The 24,300-nt window shown below is 40.7% G+C and overlaps 1 protein-coding gene across 1 annotated transcript in view; it reads left to right on the top strand.

Moving 5' to 3' along the window:
- sdk1 (sidekick cell adhesion molecule 1) overlaps positions 1-24,300 on the top strand; it is a 143,999-nt gene that overhangs the window by 74,437 nt on the left and 45,262 nt on the right. The window contains exons 12-20 of the mRNA XM_022738073.1: positions 13-180; positions 653-761; positions 865-1,038; positions 4,491-4,627; positions 5,895-6,042; positions 12,927-13,067; positions 17,160-17,341; positions 20,322-20,437; positions 24,044-24,239. Coding sequence (XP_022593794.1) covers positions 13-180; positions 653-761; positions 865-1,038; positions 4,491-4,627; positions 5,895-6,042; positions 12,927-13,067; positions 17,160-17,341; positions 20,322-20,437; positions 24,044-24,239 — 1,371 coding nt within the window. The remainder of the gene's footprint in view (positions 1-12; positions 181-652; positions 762-864; positions 1,039-4,490; positions 4,628-5,894; positions 6,043-12,926; positions 13,068-17,159; positions 17,342-20,321; positions 20,438-24,043; positions 24,240-24,300) is intronic.

The following is a 24,300-nucleotide window of genomic DNA, read 5'->3' as shown; positions in this document are numbered from 1 at the left end:
CTCTCTCTGTAGGATTGCAGGTCTTAGCCAGCGGCTCTGTCCAGGTTCCCAGGTTCACACTGCTGCAGTCAGGCGGTTTGCAGATTCAACCAGTCAGCTTCCAGGATTCAGGAGAATACACCTGCATCGCCTCCAACTCAGAGGGAGCCATCAATGCCACTGCCACGCTCACTGTGTGGAGTAAGACAGCTATGCGTACACACTACAGTCACAAACAAAAATACATTAAACTGCTCAATAGACATTTGCCAAACAGACTAAAACAGACATGGAACACTAATTTGTCCGTAGCCGTCCAATCGCATTAGCTCAGACTTGTGAACGGCAGTGTGATTGGTTATTGATGCAGTGGGCTGGTGCAACAGTGATTGGCCAAGTAAGAGGATGATTGATTAGCCGGTAAACGTATTGATTGGCTGATTCTTTTTTTTTTTTTTTTTTTTTTGACATATATGTACCTTAGTAAATACTGTTGAATTATTCTGCAGCATACTTTTAAACACATTATGATTAAGTCTGTGTGTCGTGTTAATACAAGAGGAGAATACTAAGCGAATTTAATTTCAACCTCTGGACTCATCCCACCTGTGTCACTGCACCTCCTCCGCTTCACTCTCTCTATCCTTCTCTCTCTCTCTTTGGTGTTTTGCAGGTCGTACAGTCATTTCTGTGCCTCCAACAGACCAGCGTGTTATCAAAGGAACCACTGCTATTCTGGACTGTAACGCTACACATGACCCCAGAGTCAACATCAGGTACCTGTTTATTAGTTTGTTGTGATTATTACATCACACCTGATTCTTTATTTTTCATACGGTATAAATACATACAGTATAGAGTGCATGTATACTCTCTCTGTTGCAGCTTTAAATGGGATCGTGGTGGTGTGCCGGTCTTTCCAACCAGTGGGGGCCGTGTTTCTGTGCGCCAGGGCTCTCTCACTATTGGCCAGACATGGTCAGGTGACATTGGGGATTACACCTGCACTGTGACATCACAGGCTGGCAACGATTCTCGCTCTGCACGCCTCGAAGTCATGTGAGTTCAAAGAATCATGCCACCCACTGTAATTTCTGGCTGTGTTGTTTCACTTTGACACATATGCAAAAAAACACAACACAATTTGTGATTTTTAGTCTTCAGTTGTACAGATTAAACTAACGAGATGTTAATTGATTCTGGATTTTGTTACCTTTGGACAGAGCCACGCTAGCTGTTTACCCCTGTTTCCAGTCTTTATGCTAAGCTAAGATAACCAGCTACCGGCTGCCTAGCTTCATATTTAACAAACATACAGTGGAGTCTCCTATTGTATTTAACAAGTGATGTCAAATATTCTCATATAACTTTCAGCAGCAAAAAATGCAAAGAAAAAGCAGAAAATGAAGAGAAAAAAAGAGCATGATCTCCTATACATAATCCAGTTTTTTAGGATTATTATTTTTTTTTTTTCAGAAAATTGGCTCATTTTAGATTTTCACAGTATTTATATGGTAGTTACGTAAGTATATGGTGAAATACAGAACAGGCGTTAATCCAAATAAACAAAGCATGAATTGCTTTCTTCCTCGTGATTAGACACAAACAACGACTTTGACTTTTTGTGCAGCAATCAAGTGGGAAAACAGTTGATCCTTAACTAGCAATCTGGGTGATTCAAATTGCAGATATGATTGGCAGGGAGGACGCTTCGGAGCCGAGCATAGAAAAAACAGGAAACATGATTGGCTTCACGGAACACAATTTAGGAAAAGTAGCACACATGAAGAAAGTATTGCTGTCATCTTATTTCAGTGTTGCCTAATGATATGATTGCATGTTTCTAATAATAACCGTGATCTGTAAGGGGCCAGACACTTCCTAAACCCAGTATATGTCAAACCCATTAAAACTGTACGGTATGAGGATGCTATCAGCTACCCTGTACATGTACTACACTCTGCACTGTATTAGCCTTCGAGTGTGAAATTTGTGCGTACAGTGTGTTTGTATGCATGTGTCCATTCATATGGTTTTGTGTGAACACATACAAAAACGTGTATCGTTTCATGTGTCTGGTGTGAGCATGCATTCCTGAAGCTCAGATTAAAACATGCCACACATATTTCAAGCCTGTTCCACTCTCCGACCAACACAGCCTCATTAGAGCCACTATGAGAGAAGGCTGTCAGGTAGCGGCCTTTATATATTAATAGGCACTTGTATAATATATTTATAAAAGGCACTTATGATATATTAATACAATTGCAGGGTAGGAGAGAGATAAAACATGAGTCCACATCCTTCTGAATTATAGAAAGACAAGAGGTTACACGTGTCAAACTCAGAGGGAGGGGAGAGGATCTCTGTTTATGGCTCTGTGAAAACATGTAGGGAACGCAGGGATTTCTGTACAACTGTGTGTGTGGGTGTGTATGCGTGTGTGTATGCGTGTGACTGACATTCTCGTTAGCTCAGTATCAATGGGTCATAAAGGCTAACAGACGCTGGCGGCTGAGGAGACAGACTAATTACCAGCAGGTTATTGGTTCAACTCCCGCAAGACCGATTCATGTGTTTGTGAGTGTGTGCGTGCGTGTGTGTGTGTGTGTGTGTGTGTGTGTGTGTGTGTGTGTGTGTGTGTGTGTGTGTTATGTGTGTGGGCTGTGTGAAGGTAGTTGCTCTAACATTCTCTAAGCTCATCCATTAATTAATACGATCATGTCAGCTCAGAAAAGAAAACATCATTCTCATTTCCACTTGCTCACTCTCTCTCACTCTCTCTCTCTCTCTCTCTCTCTCTCTCTCTCTCTCTCTCTCTCTCTCTGTGCCTCATTCACCGCCATCCTTTGCTTCTTCCCCTTGTGTGTGCTGCTCTCCCTTCCTGATCTAACATTATGTCTTACTCCTCATTCAACTCTCTCACTCTCCCTCTGTGTTTCCCTCATTTTCTAACTTGATACCCACTTGAATATTAAAACGTAAAGCAATTCACAAGCAGAAACAAAAACCGAAACATTTTTAACTCTTTTGACTGAAATTAATTAAAGCCTGGAGTCTGTCAGAGGAGACCCCTTGGACAGGGTATTCACACGTCCATGATTGTTTAGTAATAATTAATGGAATTATGAATATGTGATGCCTCTGGTTTGCGCGTATGGGACCATGTCTTTCATCATGCTTTCAGTGTAAATATATTTATTTTGTTCTTTTACGTGCTCTGTTGATATACTTACTCCTGTTATAGACTTTACACAGAGGGACACTGAGATCTGCTTCCCCTTCCTTCTCCTTCAAACCAACTGTTTTTAAAGAGAATTATGATGATAATAAAATCAGTATTATCAAATAATTTGGATGCGCTTTTATGCCTTCATTAATATATCTGTGTTGCTTTCTTTGCTATAATCATGGCAGGGACACACAAACATCCAGAGGGGATGGACAAATGTCTGGAGACTTTCTTTCTAATTGATGTCATCATGATACATTTGTATTGGTGCAGCGCATGTACAGAAAAAAACATATCACCATAAAAACATGCAAACCACAGCCATAATTAAAAGATACAGCCCACAGGGACTGATTCTGTACGAGACCCAAGGGCCAACCTGGGTGTCGGAGCCAACATTATTCTACCACACATATCTGACAGAAAAGCAAAACACAGGAAACAAATATTTGTCTAATGAGAAGTCTTGGCACTGTGTCACAGACTTGTTAATGAGACACAAATCCATAAATGATGTTGAAGAAATTGTTTCACATGTTGGGAAATATGTTCATTCACTCTCTTGCGTCATGTCTGCACAGTAAATGTATAGCTACTGCAAGCTGTCACTTTGCACAGCTTAGCAAGAAGACTGAAAACAGCCAGGGAAACAGTTTAAGGCAACAAAATCCACTTACCAGCACTTCTAAAAGTAGATGTTTATCTTGTTTATTTAATCCATAAAAAATTCAGAGTGAAAAAATGACAAGTTGTGGGTTATGTGGATTATTGAGGATATCGTAATTATGAGTCATGATTATAACCGAGACTATGTCCGTCGTTGAGTGTAATCCCAAAACCCAAATTTAATGGATATTGTGTTATTCTGTGAACACATCGTATTTTTAACTTTCATACAACCAGCTCTGTAATCATACAGTCGTCTTCAGTTGTCCAATAAATTTAACGACTGCAAGATGTAACCATGGGAATCTATTTTTACCATCCATCCTGTATGATGTGAAGTCGACAACAGCAACACAACTTGTCACTTAATGAGCTTTAGAGACTCTGGGAGGCAGATTTTGTTACTTTTGAGTGGACATAGCTAACCCAGCTGTTTTCCCCTATTTCCTGTGTTAGTGCTAAGTTTAGCCAACCAACAGCAGGCTAGAGCTTCATATCCAGTTTCCCAAAATGCTGATCTATTCCTCTGAAGACTGGGTTTAATTAAATCAGCAGACTAATATCTGTTAAATTCACAGTATATGTGATGTTTTCTTGTCTTTGTTATGTTCAGTGAGCTGCCGCACTCTCCTCGCTCCCTGACAGCTCGTCTCAACGACTCTGACTCCCGCTCCGTCCTCCTGTCCTGGCTACGCCCCTTTGATGGGAACTCCCCTCTGCTCTACTACCTGCTGGAGCTATCCGAGAACAGTACGTGTGTGTGCGTGTGTGCGTGTGTGTGTGTCCAGGCATTCTTTATAGTCCCTGAGTGGCAAACAGCTGTTCACTTGCTGTCTACCAGGCTCTGACACACACTCATTTACAAGAGGCCGACATATGGAGAATGGTGTTGCTGCGTAAATTAAATGTTCATCCAGGTTCCCTATAAATAAACTCTTACTTTCCCTCCCTCCCTTACTCTCTTTCTCTCTCTCTGTTATTTCTCTCTGTCTCTCCCTCTCTTTACCACAGATGTTTTAACAGCAGGCTGGCTCTCTGTCAAAAGAGAAACCCAGGGAGAGAGAGAAAGATGAGAGAGGGACTGAGGGATAGAGTGACAGGAGAAACAGACTGGAGGGAGATGGCTGTAGAGCCGCTCTTACTCCTGCTCTGAGCTAAGGGGGTGGACGGTTTGGTGAACATTACATGCAGAGCCAAGCACTTGGAACATGACTTTTGGAGCTGGACTGATGGACAAATGTCAAATGTTAATGTAGTTTGACATTTTAAATAATCTTCATTCTGATAACTTTTATGGAGGCAGCATGAATGTGGCTTCAAGTATTCTGCTGTCGCCATTCCAACAGCTGTTCCTGTAGCATCTACAGAAATATGCCAAAATGGTGGAAAAAATGATGCATTATCATGAGACAGACGAGAGTAAATGTGGCGAGGGACAAAACAGGGGCGAGATAAAGAGGAAGACGAGGAATACTGAGAGCCTAAACATTGATTTCAGCAAAGTCTGAACCCAGACAGTGAGGAATGGATGAGAGTTTTGTGCACACTGATTACCCATTTTGTGTGTGTGCATGTTGTGTATTAGATATTTCTTTTTGGCCCGCTATAAATGCAGTGTATTTTCATATCTGACAATAGCTCTAATACACTCGGTGAGCTCGCTTAAAATGGCACACACACAGTATCCCTCCCTATTACACACATAGACATGTGGCTGGTGCAGTGATAATAGTGTAACTGTCTGTGGTATCTTGAGGAGAAAGATAAGCTGGCAACGGTATAGAGCAGCATCTGTGCTTCTTTATTAATCCCCCTCTTCCCCCTAAACTTTCTTTCATGTTGCATCCTATGCTATTTAATTCCCTTCAGCTCACCACCCTTCATTTCTACCGTCCTTCCTTGCTTCTTTTATCTGTTCCTCCTGCTCTTTACTTTTGATTCATGGGTCCTGACTCTTTCTGCTTGTCCTGCCTCAGCTAGATATTATCAGCCCCTAATCTTTGTGTCTTCTGTCTAGACTCTCCATGGAAGGTTTACCTATCAGAGGTCGATCCTGCGGTGACTGAGGTATCAGTGGGCGGGCTCACACCTGCCAGGACCTATCAGTTCAGACTTTGCGCTGTCAATCAAGTGGGCAGGGGTCAGTACAGCGCCGAGACGCAGAGGTAAGCGCGCATTCTCTGACACGAATCAGTCACTTAAAGGCATCACTGCCAGCTTTGTTAAACTCATACTTCACAATACTTCTTGTGAGGCCACACTACTGTTTCACTGATGTTTTCTAAAAGAGCATGAAACCCATTTTTTATGAAGAACATGCTATGATTTGTGTGAAATAGAGTTTTTTTTACCCTGTTCCATCTCTGTGTAATAGACTTGGTCACACTGCCTTACACAAACTGGGAATGAATAAACTGAAACCTTTCTACAGTCAAAAGGCATAGTGTATGCACCCGCACACACTCTAATTTGTGAATCTAAGTGTGAATGTGTGTGTGTGTATGTGTGTGTGTGTGATAGTGTATGTGTGTTTGTGATATGTTATCATGAGGATGAATAGGAATATGGGATTCAGAATGGGGATGAAACAGGGATGGATTCTAACAAGGCGAGGATGAAGGGAGCAGTCCTTTTTGTTTAGAATCCATTTCCTTTTCAATGAGCAATTTATATTCATCACATCCATGCTGTAGATGTCTATGTGTTTGTGTGTGTATATGTCTGTGTGTGTGTGTGTGTGTGTGTGTATGTGTGTGTGTGTGTGTGTGTTTGTGTGTAATTCTCTGCCAGTCTCCTTTCATTGCACATAGTGAACTAAGCAGCAAAAATGATGAAATTAACGGTTCTGCGTGTCTGTATGCGCAAGTGTGTGTGTAAAAGGGAGTGTGATTTGGCCTGAAAAGTAAATAAATTGCTGTGCAGATGTTTTATGTTTGTGTGTGTGAGTGTGAGTGTGTGTGTGTGTTTGTGAGTGAGTCTGGTTGCATGTTTATCCCAAGAGAAAACACTAATGGGGGTAATTATGATGCCTTAGCACTGATGGAACTGGATAGAGTGAAAGAGGGTTGGAGGAGGTGTGGCAGGCCTCTTAACAAGTTTGCCCCTGAATACACACATACACCAAATCTCTGACACTCATGCACAATACAACAGATGTGGCGATGCATTGTAAAGTTGTCACCCACACACACACACACACACACACACACACAAAACATGGTTTTGTCTGGCTGAAGAGACTGACCATAAGCAGATGCCAGTTGTAGTTCTGCCAAATAGACTCTCAGCAACAACAGCAGCTGTGGACGCTGCCATCACACATACACACACACACCTCAGATTACAGTCTCCTTTCAGTTTCCGTCTCCTCACATTGCAGTTCTTCTGTTCTCTACCCTAGTTTTCCCTGCACTCTATCTTTCTCTCCTCTGTTCTCCTCATATTCAAAGTGTTTGAATGCTTCTTATTTTCTGTCATTACTCTTCCTCTGCATGCACCAGTGTATTGTTTGTGTCCAATAGCCATTCTGCCACCTAGTCTCCAGTCCAAGGTTGGTTGTTAGAGGCCCTGGAGAATAGATTGGATTGATCCTCTCCAAATGAATGACTGGCAGTAAGACAAGTCATCACTGGTCAGTGTATCACACCAGATGGATGCCTTTCTTTTTCGGTGTTTGTTTCGTACGTAACCGCGCGCACTTTGCTTCTCATCTGCTGGACGTTTGCCTGGATAAGACACGCACATGATTAGTTGCAGATGCCAAGGGAGAGAGAGCGAGGCAGGGTAAAAATGTCCTGCAGAAGTTTGGAGTGCCAAATCAGAAGGATGACAAAATGCAGTAATGTGGACAGAGTGAGGGAAGGGAACAGCGAGTGAAGAAGAAGCTTGTAATATTGATGACAAAAAGCCCTTATTAAAGTTTGAACGTCCAGCTGCTTCTGCACGCTCCCTTTCTGTTCTTGTCCTGATTAGGATCTTTATCATAACAGCATTAATGCATACATTTATTTCTTGTTCGCTTTGCCCCCCAGCCTTTCCTTTCCCGCTGCCCTTTATTCAATGGAATTCAAATGGGCGCTGCATTGCGAGGAAAAAGTGTCCTGAGAGATGGACATCCACTTAGAGTATATGAATGTGATCACAGCTGAAAAACATTATCTCTAAATGCAGAAACTCTTTCCATTTATCTAATTATACCATCTGGAGTGTCACACACACAGAGATTTACTCATGCATAACCTACACTCACAGCATTACCATCTTTAAAGAGGAAGCATTAACAGAGGAAAGACAGATTATGCATTAATGGCTTGAACTCTGGGCCCAGAACCAGAACACATCAAAATATAACTCGAGGTGTAAGATAAAATACTGTCATGCACACATACTGAAGAAGCATAAACACATCTAATGTGCATGTAAGTGTAACAATTAATGCCTTAGTGGATTTAAGATTTACAGGAGATTTGGCCTTTGCTTTCCAACATGTAATTTGTATATCTGTGTTTAACTGTGGCTCCAGCTATGCTAAATTTGCTTATAGCATATTGAGTGATTTATTTACTTAAGACTATAGAGCAGAAACATCAAGACACCGAGAACACAGAGAAAGGCTCTGCCACATAAGGAAAAGATCATTGTTTGCAAAAATGTTGTATTTGCTTTTGAAACTCACAGAGAATGTGGCAGACACAATGCAATAAAGGCTCAGTCATTTCTTGTGTCCACATATGCTGTGTAGCCACTACAAACATTTTTGCAGAGGAGGACATCAGCTCAGTCCCACTTGTACCTGGGCAGATCCCACAGATAACCTACAATGTACCTACAAGCACTGACACATAAATATAAATTTGACATTTACAAATGCTTTAAATAAAATATGTAAGTGTAATCTTTTCACTGTTAGTTGGCCTGCAGAGAAGCAAAAGCTGTAAAACTTACAGGACATTACTATTACATTTTTAGATATAAAAAAACCTACAAACATCATAGAACAAAAACCTGTGTCAAAATAATACAAGAATAAGACCAATATGATGATTTCTAACACACATTAGGTTTAGCTTTTTATAATGATGGAGTAAGGTTATTGGAGGTCAATATGATAGCTTTACAGAACCCAAAAGTAAAAAAAGTTTTAGTCATGAACTAAAGCACCGGACGAATTCAGTATTTGACCTAATTATGGCACTAGATGAAAAGTAAAAGATCCCCAAAGATCTTACAGTTCATCCTGAGGGAGACACAGATATCTGTACCAAACTTCATGATTATTATATATAATATATAATATTTGTTGAGACTTTTCACAAAAAAATTACATGGCGGCGCTAGTAGAAATGTAAGGGGATCACCAGTGTTGTTAGGATTCACCCTGTACGGGCCGTGAATGTCTGAACAAAATTTCATGGCAGTCCATCTAATAACTCCGGGAACATTTGAGTCTTGTGGTGGAGCAACTTGCCATCTACACTGCTAACAGTCATCAGACAACGTTAGGTGACGTGAAACATAAGTATGTTAGATATCCACTGATTTTTAACAAAAAAGTAATGGCTTACCACTGTGAAATGTCTACATGATGGTGGCAATGTTGATGCATGGACACTTTCCGGGGCGACACCTCCACGTTAAGCTTATACAAGAAAAGACCAACTAGGAATCACAGAGAGCCAACTTCAGGCAAGAATATTGTTGTTTATTATCAGCAACACAGAGGGTAATCAGCTGTAACTGGCACTCATATCCATCGATTACTCATTGTTTGTGAAAGCCAAACCGATAAACTGATAGACCTCTTGTTTTGATGCAGGTCATTGGTGACTCCGCACACCGGACATATAATCATGTGCATACACAGATGGGAGCAGGTAAAGCTGCTATTGTATCGTTTGCTTTGGGAGCAGGCAGGAGAGGACGTACAGTAAATATGGTAAAAACCATTATAAGCGAATTATTGCAGTCAGCCACTGTTGTCAAAAACTGTGTGATTTATATTTTTACATGAAAAATAAAATTTTTTTTTAAACCTGCAATTTTGAATGTATCTGCACACCAGTCTACGACAGTAATGACAGCCTATCTAGTGTCAGATTTGAGTTGTTTTGAAGCGTTTGTGCTGGTATGCAGTAAAGTTAAATATCAGTGACTGATCAGGTAATGTGACAACAAATATATTCTTTATTGAAGCAGATATACAATAGCAAATGTGTGCTGCAGCTGCTTTTGAGTCATTTTGAGAATATGCACAAAGTTTCTCTATTTCCCAGACAGAGTCTCTTTAGTGTGTCAGCCTCCTCCATTTGTGCAGCTTTTAACCTCCGGCAAAACAGCACAACATTTAAAGGAGACAAGACTTAAAGTGTCAGACAAGAGGAAAATAAGCTCATCTATCCAGCTGGTTGTAACCAGTCACATCACATCTGGTTTCTCTCTCTCTCTCTCTCTTCCTTTTTTCTTTCCATTGCACTCTCTTCATATCGCTCTATTTTTCACTCCTGCTGGACCTAAATTTTTACCATCCTGTTTGAATACATGCAGACTTAGCATCCCGGTAACACCGTTAAATTTAAGAGTCGGTGTGTACGTGGATTTAGTGAGAAAGCCAGTGGGCACTAAACTGTGGAGAATGACACAGATAGAAACTTTTACTAATTCCCACAGCACAGGGACTCACAAAACCACCACACACGCACACACATGTACACACTTGCACTGACACTCTCAAACATGTACATCTCCTGTAGAAAATGTCCTCTTTTGCTTGATAACAAGGGACAGAGAAAGTGTGTCGCAGTGTTCAGACAATGTTATTGTATAGTACATGTATGGCTGTAAGTATGAATTTTTGTAGCTGGATGTGAAGTGGTGTGTAAGTGGGTGGGTGGGTTTGGGGTTTGTATATTTAATCTCCTGTGTGAAGTTGATGTCCTCGTGCTGAACCCACTGTATGAAATATTTACTCATAAATGGTTGGGAGGGGAATTAAGGCAATTCACAAGGAGTTTCCGCTGTCGAGTAAAAGTGTGTCAGTGTGCATTTGTGTGTGTGTTTTATTTGCAGTCAAACAGTGACTGACTGCCTCTGTACTGTATGTACTGTATGTGTTTGTGGCCGTTTGTGTAGCGTGAGTTTGTGTACGTGCATTAATGTGCATCATCAGTTTCTGTCAGTAGCAGTGGCATAGTTGAGGATTATATATACCCCATTTCCAGACGGCTACAGTAATGTCCATCTCATTCACACAAAGCCCATTAGCCTATGTATGTGTGAATGTGTGTAGATGTCTACGACTGCAGCACCGGCTGCTGTCTGACAGTGCCTAACCTAATGGAAGTAAAGCATAGCTGTAAAACCACTGGCCTGTGCTGTACATCCGCCTGCACAAGTCTGTAGCTAACAGCTTTCACACCCCTACTTTCACACAAACACACGCATATAGATGTGCCTACACATTTATAGGCACATACAGATTCAGACGCACAAATACAGAGAGCCATACCACGGCTAATGGCTCAATAGCTTATAGAGAATCATTCAGGAAGAGATGTGGCGCAGAGGGGAAGTGAGGGGGGTCGGAGAGAAAGGTAATGTAAATCTCCAGACATAATCCATGGAAGGGAAAAGACCATCGGATGTAGCAGTCTGTCTTAAGCTGGGAGAAATTTGTTTGTTGTGTTTTTTGTGTGTGTGTGTGTGTGTGTGTGTGTGTGTGTGTGTGTGTGTGTGTGTGTGTGTGTGTGTGTGTGTGTGTGTGTGTGTGTGAGAGCACATATGGCTCTGATTACATTAGTTGAGCTGCTTACAGTAAAGCCAGAGGCTGACCAGCTCAGCCTGTGTGCTTTACCAACCATGAGAGGGCTTTGAGCTTTAATCACGGGTGGGTGGGGGGTGCGGTGGGGGTTAGAAAGTAGAGGAAGGGGGAAGCAGATGAGTAAATGATAGAAGGATGAAATAATTGAGGCCAAAAGGGTAAGATGGATGAAAGGTGAAAGTTTGCAGATGGGAGAGAAAAAAAATTAAGAGGTAGTTCAAAATGTCAAAGGAAAGATGGGGAAAAGGTTCGGAGAGACAGAAGACGATGGGAAGAGGGCAGAGAGGGTGACGGATCGTACTGTCCCACTGGAAATAAAAGACGAGCTCTTTGCTCATTCTCTACTTCTACTACATTCTAATAGTGATTAAACTACTGCTGTCAAATTGTGTAGCTGGACTACTCTACTGGGGCGATTGTGGGAGGGTTGACGTTGAAATAGAAACTGTCCAGACAAAAGATTGCTGGAGAAGAAATGAAACATAAGTAAGAAAACACCAACTTTAAAGTAGCAGAAATAAAACTGAATATAAAAAGTTATCTGCGACGTAGAGACAGTAAATACACTTTTCTTGTTCTCTGCTGCCAGTGAGTCAAACACAATAGTGATCCAAATCGCACAGAGTTCACAAACGCTTCTACATTTGTTGTTTTAACCACCCAGTCTCAGCTCCGTCATTCCCAGGAGAAATCCTCTGGTGCACTGGAAGTGATGCGTTAAACGTCTCCATCAGCAGCAGCAGCAGCAGCAGCAGCAGCATTGGTTTGTTTGAAATAAATGAACAATATAGCCAGAGATGAAACGCAAATGTTTTAAATGAAATTGCATGATGCACCGGGAGAACAAGGGATGAGAGAGATGAGCACAGAATTCAGTAAGAATTCATCAGAGCTGCTTAAGCTTTGAGATGATTCTCTATAATAAGTTGCAGCTCTGTCCCATGAATCTCTCCAGTGACTTCGGGAGCAGAATTGCTATAAAATTCCTTTTTAGCTGAGTTACCTAATATACTGCTCCTGTGCAAACTGTCCATGTAAGTGATGTTGGATGCCAGGTGAAAATGACTAATTCAGTGCTCATGCTTCTTCAGCAACACTGATATTCTCATTACATGACTACTAATAAGCTTAATCAAAATCATTTTTCTCTCTTGTTCTCTCTTCCTCTTTCTCTGTGTGTTTGTGTGTGTGTGTGTGTGTGTGTGTGTGTGTGTGTTTGTGTGTGTGTGCTAGATTAATGCTACGAGAGGAGGCACCCAGTGCTCCTCCGAAGAATATTGTGGCCAGTGGGCGGACAAACCAGTCCATCATGGTCCAGTGGCAGCCTCCACCAGAACCCCAACTCAACGGAGTCCTCCGAGGATATGTACTCAGGTATACAGACACACTAACACATACACAGACGTATTTGGCTTCATAGTATTGCCAGTGAGAATTCTTGACGTTGATTGGCCGGTAGGTGTCCAGTTGTTTTTTAGTATTGCAGAAAGTGTCTTTGGAAAATATTTGGCTCGAGAGGTTCGGTGACCACTTGCTAGGATAATTGGCGACTGCAAACACATTAGCCAGCCAGGCTAGTGCTAGTCAGTCACAAGAGCTATCCAAGCTTTCTAGTTTCTCCGTGCTTTACTCTCCCAAGCATTTTGTCCTCAGGATTGTGCATCATTTCATCCAGTGAAGAGTTATTGACAAAGGTAAATACAGCTCTCTGAACTAATGAGCTTGCTGATGGTCATTTAGAAAACCTTGTTAGCATGCCTCTTTTGTGGAGCAGTTTAAACGTCAACAGAGGAAGTTAAACAAAAGTGAATGGTGCCACACAACTAATAAGCTGAAATAGCTTTGTCCAATTTGGACTCTCTGGCTCTTTGTTGCCTCAGAGGTCAGTGCTGTCAAAACAGCTGATCAAATGAACCCGAGTTGAACTCAACACAAACAGTTTGTGTAATCGCTGTAGTTCAAGTAAATTTTGTGACATTATTTCAATCAAGGTACTCAAGATTGGTTGTGGCTCAGGAAGTAGAGCTGGTTGTCCACTAATCGGAACGTCGGTGGTTTGATTCCCGGCTCCTGCAGTCCGCATTTCAAAGTGTCCTTCGGCAAGATACTGCATCATCAGTGTGTGAATGTGCGTAGAAAAAAAAAAATAGTACATATTCATTGGGAAAAGGTGTTGTATCAGTGTGTGTGTGAATGAGTGGATGTGGCTTCCATTATAAACCCCATGAGTGGTCAATAAGACTAGAAAAGCACTAAATAAGTGCAGTCCATAACAGTACTGAGGCTTCAGAGACTCAGCAGAGTTATTATAATAGTTAATAATTCTCTCCTGGCTGGAAGTTATGGATTCATTTCTAGTAACAGTGAGAGTATTCCTGCCGTTCTAGTAGGGTTGTGCCGATAGACGATGCTCTGGGTGATTGACCATGTTGAGAGCGAGCTTCAGTAGCTTGTTCCTTTGCCAGTGTCGCGACAAAAGTTAGCTTGTGTACCCATTAATTTATTAACATATTATTATTATTATTAGTAATATTATATTAATATTAAATTTAATTTGCCCTGCCATAGTTTAATTTCAACATCGCTCTCATATAACCGATGCTTGCAACACTGACACACACACACACACACACACACCGAACTACTGACTGTCGTTTAAGGGCTGTTTGCTGTGTGTAGGTGCTGCATTGTGATTAAACAGAATGGAGGAGATCGACAGACAGACAAACAGAACACATGACTTAGTTCAGTTTCTTAGCAGCTGCTTTTCATGGTTGTGAATAGAACTTTTGGCCCTAACAGGACATGAAGGACAGTCAACAAGAGAGAGAGAGAGAGAGCGAGAGAGAGAGAACTAAAAGCCATAAAAAGCTGTTTCTAAGCACTTCCCCCTGCTGATTTTGATTGATGTATTTATCACGGTACTGTGGTTGTGTTCACACTGAGAAAGAGCGACAGAGAGAGTGTCAGGTATTGGCACTTTCACGGAATGACAATAGGACGATCTGAGTGTGGGTAACATCGCCCAACCCTATGTTCTAAATTAATGCAACAGTTTTAAATCGTAACAACAGTCAAAGAGCTTTGAACTCGTTTTATTTCTGTAACCAAAGTTCTCCACACAAATTCAATTTCAAATGTGATTGAAATTTGCATGAATATGGGCATTGAAATCAGCTAATGGAATGGAGAAAAGAGGGTATTAGAAATAACATTACAACCTGCCTGGTATTATCTCTTACATAACGTAAACTACCTCAGGTATTATGTCCTACTTAAAAGCTTTTTACAGAATGTTCTAGATTGCCTATTTTTTTTGTCAGAAGAGGACAGCAGTCGTTCTGTGCAAATCATTGCCTGCTACATTATGTCTCCATGTGTGAGGAATGGACGAATAGCATCCCTACAATCATGGAAAAAAAATGGTATGTCAGGTATTATGAAGGCTTTTCACAAAATGCTCAAGGCTGCTTATTCCTCTGGACAGTTGTTATGTGCAAAATCACGACTGCCGTGTGTTCATATGTGAGAAATAACATACTGATGGATGGATGTTTTAAACAAGTCACAGTCACAATATACCTGTTTTGTCACGATGCAGAACGTTGGTATTTTAGTAGGGATGGTGGTGACCATGTTGGGGGAAATACAACAAGGCCTCTATGCAGTGTATGGAACAAAAATCTAATCTATAGGGAAATTATATGATAAAAACATCTACTGTAATGTTGTTCAGAAAGATTCAGTTTAGTTTAGAATTATATAAATGTTAAAGATGTATTTCTGTATCCGTGTAAGATTAACATAATGCACAAGATAAGAAAAAAATGAAATTATTATTCAGGAGTAGATATTGTCAACAACACTGATAATCAGTTATTCATTTAAGTTATTTCCCAAGGACTTTGCCAGATATATACACTGGTACCAGCTTCTCAAATGCAATTATTTGCTTCTTTTTTCTTTTTCATGTCTTTGTTCATTGATACATCATTTTATTTAAGATTTTATTATCTTAATTAAAAGAATCATTAGTTGCAGTCCTAGTATTTTGACAACCCATATAAATGTGATCTACTGTTGAGTCACCACATGCAGGAATACTCTTTCTTTGTTGTCTTTCCCCCTCTCTGGCCCTACCACACACAGACACAAGTACTCTTTACAGATGCTCTGGCTGCCCTTGGTCCGCTGTCCTTCATTTTGATGTCTGCCTAAAGTGTGACACACTGTGTGTAATCAAACTGTCATCAGCTGTCTCACACGAATTTGCATATAATTGCAGTAGAAGTTATCAGGTCTTTATCCTCATTTACCGTGTTATCTGCCTCCACTTCAGAAATCAGTTGGCAATAGAAACGCACACTCGTGCAGCTCCACCGTGTCACTATAGTACAGAGCGTCCACCTCCTCCTGTACAGCCCTTTGGATTCTCCTTTCTCCTTCTCGTATCAGCTGGCAGATCCTCTCTCTTTTTCTCCTATTTTCTCCCACCTTCTCTCCTCCATCACTGCACCCCTCCTCTTCCTCCCCCAGTTTCAGTGTCAGTGTGTCGGGTGGAGAGAGAGAGAGAGAGAGAGAGAGAGAGAGAGAGAGGGGTTATTTCCTCTCCACTACAGAGATCCCCTGTCAGCCTGCGACGCCCTTCTGCTTTGTGTATTTGTGTTTTGGTGTACGAGTGTGTTCCTCTGTGTCGTGTGTGTGCGTGTGTGTGTGTGTGTGTGTGTGTGTGTGTGTGTATACAGCATGCATGTGTGATAGATAACATTGAAATATCCTGTTTCCGTGAATAGGGTCCATATTAAAACGCCAACATGTGGATTATTATTCCATTCAGCTCCATCAGATATGTACAATAGCTAAGTGGTCTTACACTTTCCCATCGAGTCGGGTAATATATCCCTTTAAGTGGCCCTTATATCACGTGCACTGAAGCGAAGGCCTTAAAGGTGCACTATTCGGAGGCATTGAAGGTTTTTATTCTGATGTAATTCAAGTGACTTTACACCTTTACAGAAAATCTTTTGGCAGAGTTTTTTTGTCTCTCAGAAGGTCAACATAAAGTGAAAGTTACATCTTTGTTTATTTCAAAATGTGTATTACAGGCATCTACAGTCAGCACATTGGTATGTTCATTATTATATTACTAAGCTATGTACAAAGTAGTTATAGCCTGGGGTTGTATTTCTATTTGGATTTAAATTTTCAAATTTCTCTATTTGGTTATATTACATTTATTTCTTACATGGTGTTGTCTAAAGTGACTTTTTTTTTTTCTTTTTTTTTTTTTGCCCATGCATGTACAGATATCAGGAGAAATTCTGGGTTTATTTTCTTGCCAAGCGCTCTTTCAATGTGGGTAGGATTATCCAGCGATTGAACCAACAACCCCTACAACTACTGGCCGATTTACTGAGCTTTCCTACAAATCAACCCGTTTACAAGTGTGTCTGTGTGTGTTTGTAGGTACCGTCTGGCTGGGCTGCCAGGGGACTATCAGGAGAAGAACATCAGCAGCCCAGAGACCAACTACTGTCTGCTGAAAGATCTGATCATCTGGACACAATACCAGATCCAGGTGGCTGCCTTCACTGGAGCCGGCCTGGGCGTCTACAGCAGCCCTGTCACTGAGTACACTCTGCAGGGAGGTGAGTGAAAGTGACACACACTTTCTCTTTTATTTCTCATTCATGGAGGCCAAAGCAAATGCACCAAGATATTCTTGGACGTTGTGTCAATCATCAGTCCATGCATACACACATATTACCGAACACTGGTCGTCTTACATGAATGTTTTAGTAGCATTATCTTTCCATGTACATCACTGCAGTAATTAACTGCCCAAAAGGAGCTTGTCTGTGCTGCTGCAGTCCTTAAATCCTGGACCAAAAAAGACAATCTCCCATTATGTGCACATGTGTTCCTACTTTGTTGTTATGTTATACAGGGGGATGTGTGGGAGAAATTTGTAGCTGGAAGAGTTTTGTGGTGATCAAATGAAAGCTAGGAAAAGATTTATAATTATTAAAGTAGTTTCTCATACTCCTGCTTGTTGACAGTTCTTTAAGCGAAAATACCAGACTGTCGGGGGAAGTTTTACTTCTTATTATTTCTTATTAAAATTAGATACAAGGACACAGAACTCAGAGACCTTTCTCTCATAGCACAGGGCTTGTATTGTTAACTAGGTAGACCATCTTCACTTATTTTTACCTGTTTTTAGTGTTCAAACGACTGACATCACAGTTACCAGCAGCCATAATGAGACCAGGCTGGCAGACTTCACTCTCAGAGATAGGATGAGGAGCTCATCTTTGACAGGAGCTAGTCAGTGCAGTCAGACTTGTGTTAAAGTCATCCCTGAGGCATCTCCTCGAAGGCATATCAGCTTCAGCCATCTGGGAGGAGACCCTAGGGGCAACCCAAGACATGCTGGAGAGACTACATCTCCCATCTGGCCAAGGAGCACCTTGGGTTGCTGCAGGATGAGCTGGAGGGAGTTCATGGGGAAAGAGTGTCTGTACTGCGCTATAAATATATTGTATGATATATAATTGTGTGTTGATTGTAATAAACATGGCTGCACAGAGGAACACACTTTCAACTCTTCAAACGTAAATCAGTGGTTGTGAAAGAGGGAAGAATGTAAGAGAAGATTGTAAACGTAGACGAAAGGAAGTGGTCGTAGGGGTAAATCTCCTTTAAACATGTGCTCTTTTCTTCCTGACTTTTATTCCAACAGTAAATTATCATTATTACAGATGGGCTGAGCTACGCACACGCGCATGTGCGCACATGTGCACATAAAACTCACAGTCATTATTACAAGAGTTCAGGACAGGTTTATAGACTCAGGAGAGGGAGTTAGGCTCATTAATTATTCTAATGTGGTTTAATGGGAGTGGCTGCAATGGATTGGACATTTTCTCTCTCTGACTATCTCTGAGAGTATGTGGTTGAACTCAGCATTAGACTCTGATAACATTGCTCTTTTCCAGCTCTCTCGCATATAGCCATATGTGCATACTAAGATTCCCCCGGAGGACAGAGTTTAGTGTTTTATCTGTAGCTGTGAGCTGAGAGGGGTTAGAAGCCGTTCCCCAGGAGTACAGTCAGCATGGCAGGGGGGGAGAGAGTGTCTTTAATATCAATTAATCTTCACTCTCCCTCTCTGTCTTCTCATCCATTGGTTCAGTTTCTCTCACTACCTCTTGCCTTAAATTTTTCACTAGTTTTCATTCTGGTCTCTTCTCTTTCCACTCTCCATACTCTCCTCTCCCTGCGTGTCATCTGGCCTCTCTGGCTCAAATATAAAATGTAAAGGGCACTCCCATCATGCAACAGTGCATCATCACTCCGTGGCTTTCTAGCATCAGCATAATCCCTTTACAGTTTAATCACCATAACGTGTGCCCACAAACACACACACACACACACACACACACACACACACACACACACACACATATTTTATAATTACACTTATAATTCTCTTCATGGCTTTAGTGTTATCATGGAGCCTCTTTCTTTCACTGCTCATAAAACATGCAAAGATTCCCATGTGGAGACACATTCATACACTGACATAGAGAAAGAGGGGATATATAAGAGAAATCACCAGAAGAGACAACGGCTCAAAAAATATATGTCATAATGATGTCATAGTGTCGTCACCAAAGTTATTTCGGCTTCGGCTCAAGACTTAAATTTTGAACAGAAAGCCTACATTAAAGTAGTAGTAATAAAAAGGTTTCAAGTTCCGAATGAAAGACTATCTTCATGTGGGAGAGAGTAGGATTCAGCGTTTTTGGAGCTTTTCAATCATATTTACATATTTACAGGATTTTTCTGGTCTCTGCCACTTTAATTTCGTTTAATGTTTTTAAGTTCTCCAACTCAATGGGAGTGCATAGTAAGTCAAGCATAAGTATAGCTCAAACGTCATCATTCTTGTAATACATTGTATTTTTAAATCAATAAATCATGATGTACTATGCAGGGACATCAACCTGGTAATAAAGGTTGACAGTGCTGCTCGGCTAGGAGAATAATGTGGCTACAGGAACCAACAAATCCAGTGAGTGAATCCAACTTTCTATGGCCACTGTCTGGCCTCCTGAGGTCACTGACTGAAAGGCTTAATAGATTAATTTATCATTTTAGGCGTCTTCATGAACCACCATTTTTCAGAATCAGTCCCTGATGGGTCAGTACCCTAATCTCACTTAGTCATTCCTAAAGTGATAATATGCAAAATACATAAATGCAAAATACAATAGATGGGATGACTCTTATTGAGAAATTAGGTCATTTTGCAGCAAAGAATAGAAGGGTCGGTTTGGCATTTAGTTTTTGCAAGCTTAGCAGATTTTTTTAATTAAAAAATGAACTGGATCTCAATGTGAAATATTGAAATATGGTGCCGTGTGAGATATTTAAAACCACCACTTCTTTCGAAAAAGTAAAGGCGTAACTGAAAGCTGTTTATTTCTGCAGCTTAGGGCTCCAGGGGCACTTGGGGCATTGTTACTGTATATGTTTTTCCAGTGTATCTAAGCGCTCTTCCTCTTCCTCCTCTTGGTGGACCCATTGCAGCTAAATACTATGTGTATGTTTATCTGTGTTAAGTTCCCACAGCACCTCCGCAGGAAGTGGAACTTGTAGCCATCAACTCGACCACCATCCGCTTCACATGGAACCCTCCACCTCAGCAGTTTATTAATGGTATCAACCAGGGATACAAGGTAAGCCTCTGGATGAGTGTGAATGTTGTAAGACTACTTAACATAAAATCAGATAAGACAGTCCTTTATTAGTTCCACGCTGGTGCAGTGTTACAGCAGTTTTTACATGTGCAGGCTATATATAAAAAAAGATCAATGTAAATTAATACAACAGCTTATATTTTATTTGAAACTGTCTTTCAAAATGTCTGTTCTCAACATCTTTCATCAACATTTTTATAAAAACAACACCTGCCAAGATATTAAGATTAGAAATAATACTTCTCTCTCAAGTCCTAGATTTACAAGACATGAATCATTTTGAGCCAACTCAAAAAACATTTATTTTTTTAATTTAATAAAAAATTTTAGTAAATTAATTAATCCACTTTTCTTAAAAATGTATTTGTCAATTTAACAATTTAACACTTACACACTTTGTCTGTGTGCAAGTGTGTGAGTAAATTTTGTGGACAAACCTAACATAGGTCTTGTAGCTCAAAGGTCATGTCCCAGGATGCATTGCCTTACTCCTGTTTACCCATACATTTAGCCAAGCCAAGTCTGGTGAGGTATAGAAAAAAGAGAGGATTAAATATGAAGTAAAATAGAAGGTGTAGAGTAAATAGGAGCTAGGGACTGGAGCAAAATAAGAGATAATAATAAAGACGCTGCGAACAGGATAATGGGGAGCAGGGTTAGAGCGAAGGATTGAATAGTGGAGTCATCTATTCTGTATGTACTAGTTCTGGTATGTGATTTATTCTTCACTTCGTTGTGGCAACCAACCCCTAAGGAACTGATTAACATGACAAAGAAAACACATCACATTCTTGCCGTGCGTCACTGGGCCCGTGTGTGTGTTTGTGAATGTGTTTTGGAGGGTGTGAATGTTGGTGTCTTTGTTGGTTGATAAATACTATATGGTTTTCCATCTGTTTGATGTGGCTGTCTGATGTTGTCTCTGTATACCAGGCTCCACCACTCCAAATCAGTGGAGCCTTTCAGTGCTGCAGCACATGTGGGTGTGCGTCTTTGGGTGTGTTGTGCTGGTTAGAGGACAGTAGATAATGATATTAATTAAAAGAGGATGTGAAGCAAAGCCTCATCTCATTTCATCCCCCCACAGATCAGTGACTATATACAATACCCTTAATAATATAGCTCAAAACTGATTGCCAGAGTGAGAGCCACTTCTGGTGAGTTCCATGTCTTCCGTTTACATGCCCTTGATACTATCTTAAGACTTACTTGAGATTAGTACAAGTAGGAGTTATAGGAGGGCACTGACTTCAGTTATTGCAGAACTAACAATGTTATCTATCTATCTATGCTTATTGACTCTCATAAATTAGGTTTATTCAGAGCATATTAACAAAAAAGAGAGCAATAATTTTTTATTAAACAGATTGCTTTTTGCCTGAATTCTGAGGGCTCATCTTCAATACAAGAGGTCGTATCAAAGATGCAGAAGCCCGGTATAAAGAAACCTTTATGACGTAACACCTGAGGTAACACATGTGACAGCAGAGAGATCAAACTGTGACCTGTCCACAGTGTGCTGTGGTGTTGTACTGTCCTTGCTCTGGGCCCAGGTCTTCTAAGGACAGCGCTGTATCATATGTGTTCTTCAGCATACGTTGGGTTTCCATTGCAATCTGGGTCAGAATGCACATGTTTCTATAGCAACAGCAGAACCAATCTTCCCAGCACCCTTTAAAAGTGGACTAGCATCAGATGCTTGAGGGTGCCAGATCAGCACTCTTGTACTGCACCCAAACTGTACTGTGCTGATAATAAATTACAATAGAAAACCTTATTTTACCATGACAGACTGGGTGCAGTGCAGCACCCTTTGGCAGAGAGAAAAGCAGCCACTCAACTGTATCTGGGTATCACTAGCTTTTTCCTAATAGCAGGGCGTGAGTGTTTTTGGTTGGTTGATTGGTTCCTATTACAGATTGTGGGGGTAATGTAACAGTGTGTATAATGGAACAGCATTTACTTTGTTAATCCAAAAGATTTCTTTTATATTTGACAATGCCCTTATCCCACAGTTTTGAAAGTGAGCTATATAGTAAAGAATGTCGGGGAGCTGTGCTGCTACAACCCACAACACCCAAAAAAACCCAGCAGGGTTATCTAGCATGAAGCATATTGACAGAATAAATAATAAATAAAGTATATAAAGTGTGTTTATATATACAGTACCAGTCAAAAGTTTGGACACACACACACACACACACACACACACACACACACACACACACACACACAACTGTTTTTTCTAACAGTTATGGATAGTTCTACAAACCCCAGATTACATTCACAGAATTTTAGATAATTTTTACTCCAACATTATTTACTAGTAGCAACTATGTAGAAGGTGTGGTTAAGATTAGATGCTCTTAAAGTTATACAGTAGTAATAGGGACATATACTATACAGGGACAATGTGGAGACAATTACACTGGTGTGGGTTGCACACTGTGTGATATCTGTGTAATACTGCTCATAAAAACAGGCGTATTGCCTAATCTACAGTGTTGGTTACTGTGATGATTTACTGGTCAGAGTATAAACTGGAAGAAAGTGGAAAGCGCCAAGAATACTTTGAAGCTTTAAGGCAGCAAGTGAGACAATGAACACATTAAATTACATTAAATTTACATTGTAAGGCATTAGGCATTCAGGTCAGAGTTTTTTGGAGTTGATGAATACTGAAGCAGATAGCAGCTTTGCTTCGCACACCTATTGGCAATGCAGCACTATATGTTGATGTACACTCACCAACAAAATGCCATTAAAGAGACATTTTGAATTCTATTACCATATATAGCTGGTATGTAAACAAAGTTATTGCATTTACACACCACTAGCCCATTGCACTGCTTAATTCTGATGAAAACTTGGCTCAAAGTTCACATTTTAGTCAGTTTTTTTATACTATAAATACGGGTACTAAATCACAGCTGCCCATGGCTTATCTCTCATTATGAATATGTAAGTGTATGCTCTTCGTTGTTTGTGTTTGTGGTTAAAGCAATAACACAAACCAAACTACTGTGGTTGTGAATACAAATCAAGTCTCACAATAGAGACAAACGAACCTTTCATTAGATGTTTAGTTGGACTGATAATCAAACTTAGTTTTTGTCCTCAGATGCTGTTATGACTGATAATGGCCTTGTGGCAGAAACTTATGTTAAGTGTGACATTCATACGTAAATAAATGCTTAAATTTTAATATGTTTGGAATGCAGATAACTTTTCCTCGGAGTGAAACATGAATATTGTTTTGCCATTTGAACAAATTTGTAAATAGCATTGGGAGGTTTTAAACTTTAATGACAAAAGCCCTTGGGTATCAGCCTAATTTGAAAAGATTCACCGTATTCCATACTGTTCTACCAGTAGGTTTTGTCTCATAAATGCAGTCTGAATAACAATGTTTGGGTTCGGTAGCCTGAAGCTAATACTGTTTAGTCAAACTAATGTCAAAAAATGTGGGAAATATACAACAAACAAAGTAACTGGGATGAATATTTTAGTGGTGACCTGTTGGATTCGATGGATATTATTTGTAACCTACATGTCAACAAGGAGCATTTTTCTCATTTAACACAGCTGCTGGTTTGGCCAGAGCAGTCTCCAGAGGACATTATCGTAGTCACCATCACCCCAGACTACCCAGGTTCACGCCACACAGGATTAGTCAGCGGACTCAAGAAATTCACCTGGTACTTCGGCGCCACCCTCTGCTTCACAACACCTGGAGACGGCCCCCGCAGCCCGCCCACCCTGCTGCAGACACATGAGGACAGTGAGTTAAACACAGACACACACATACACACACGCGCACACACTTCAGTTTGAATAAAGCC

This window comes from Seriola dumerili, unplaced genomic scaffold (genome assembly GCF_002260705.1).
Source record: "Seriola dumerili isolate Sdu_G_001 unplaced genomic scaffold, Sdu_1.0 BDQW01000035.1, whole genome shotgun sequence".
In the NCBI taxonomy this organism is placed as follows: domain Eukaryota; kingdom Metazoa; phylum Chordata; class Actinopteri; order Carangiformes; family Carangidae; genus Seriola; species Seriola dumerili.
Note: the sequence above shows the minus strand (reverse complement) of the source record. Positions and strands in the feature narration are given on the sequence as shown.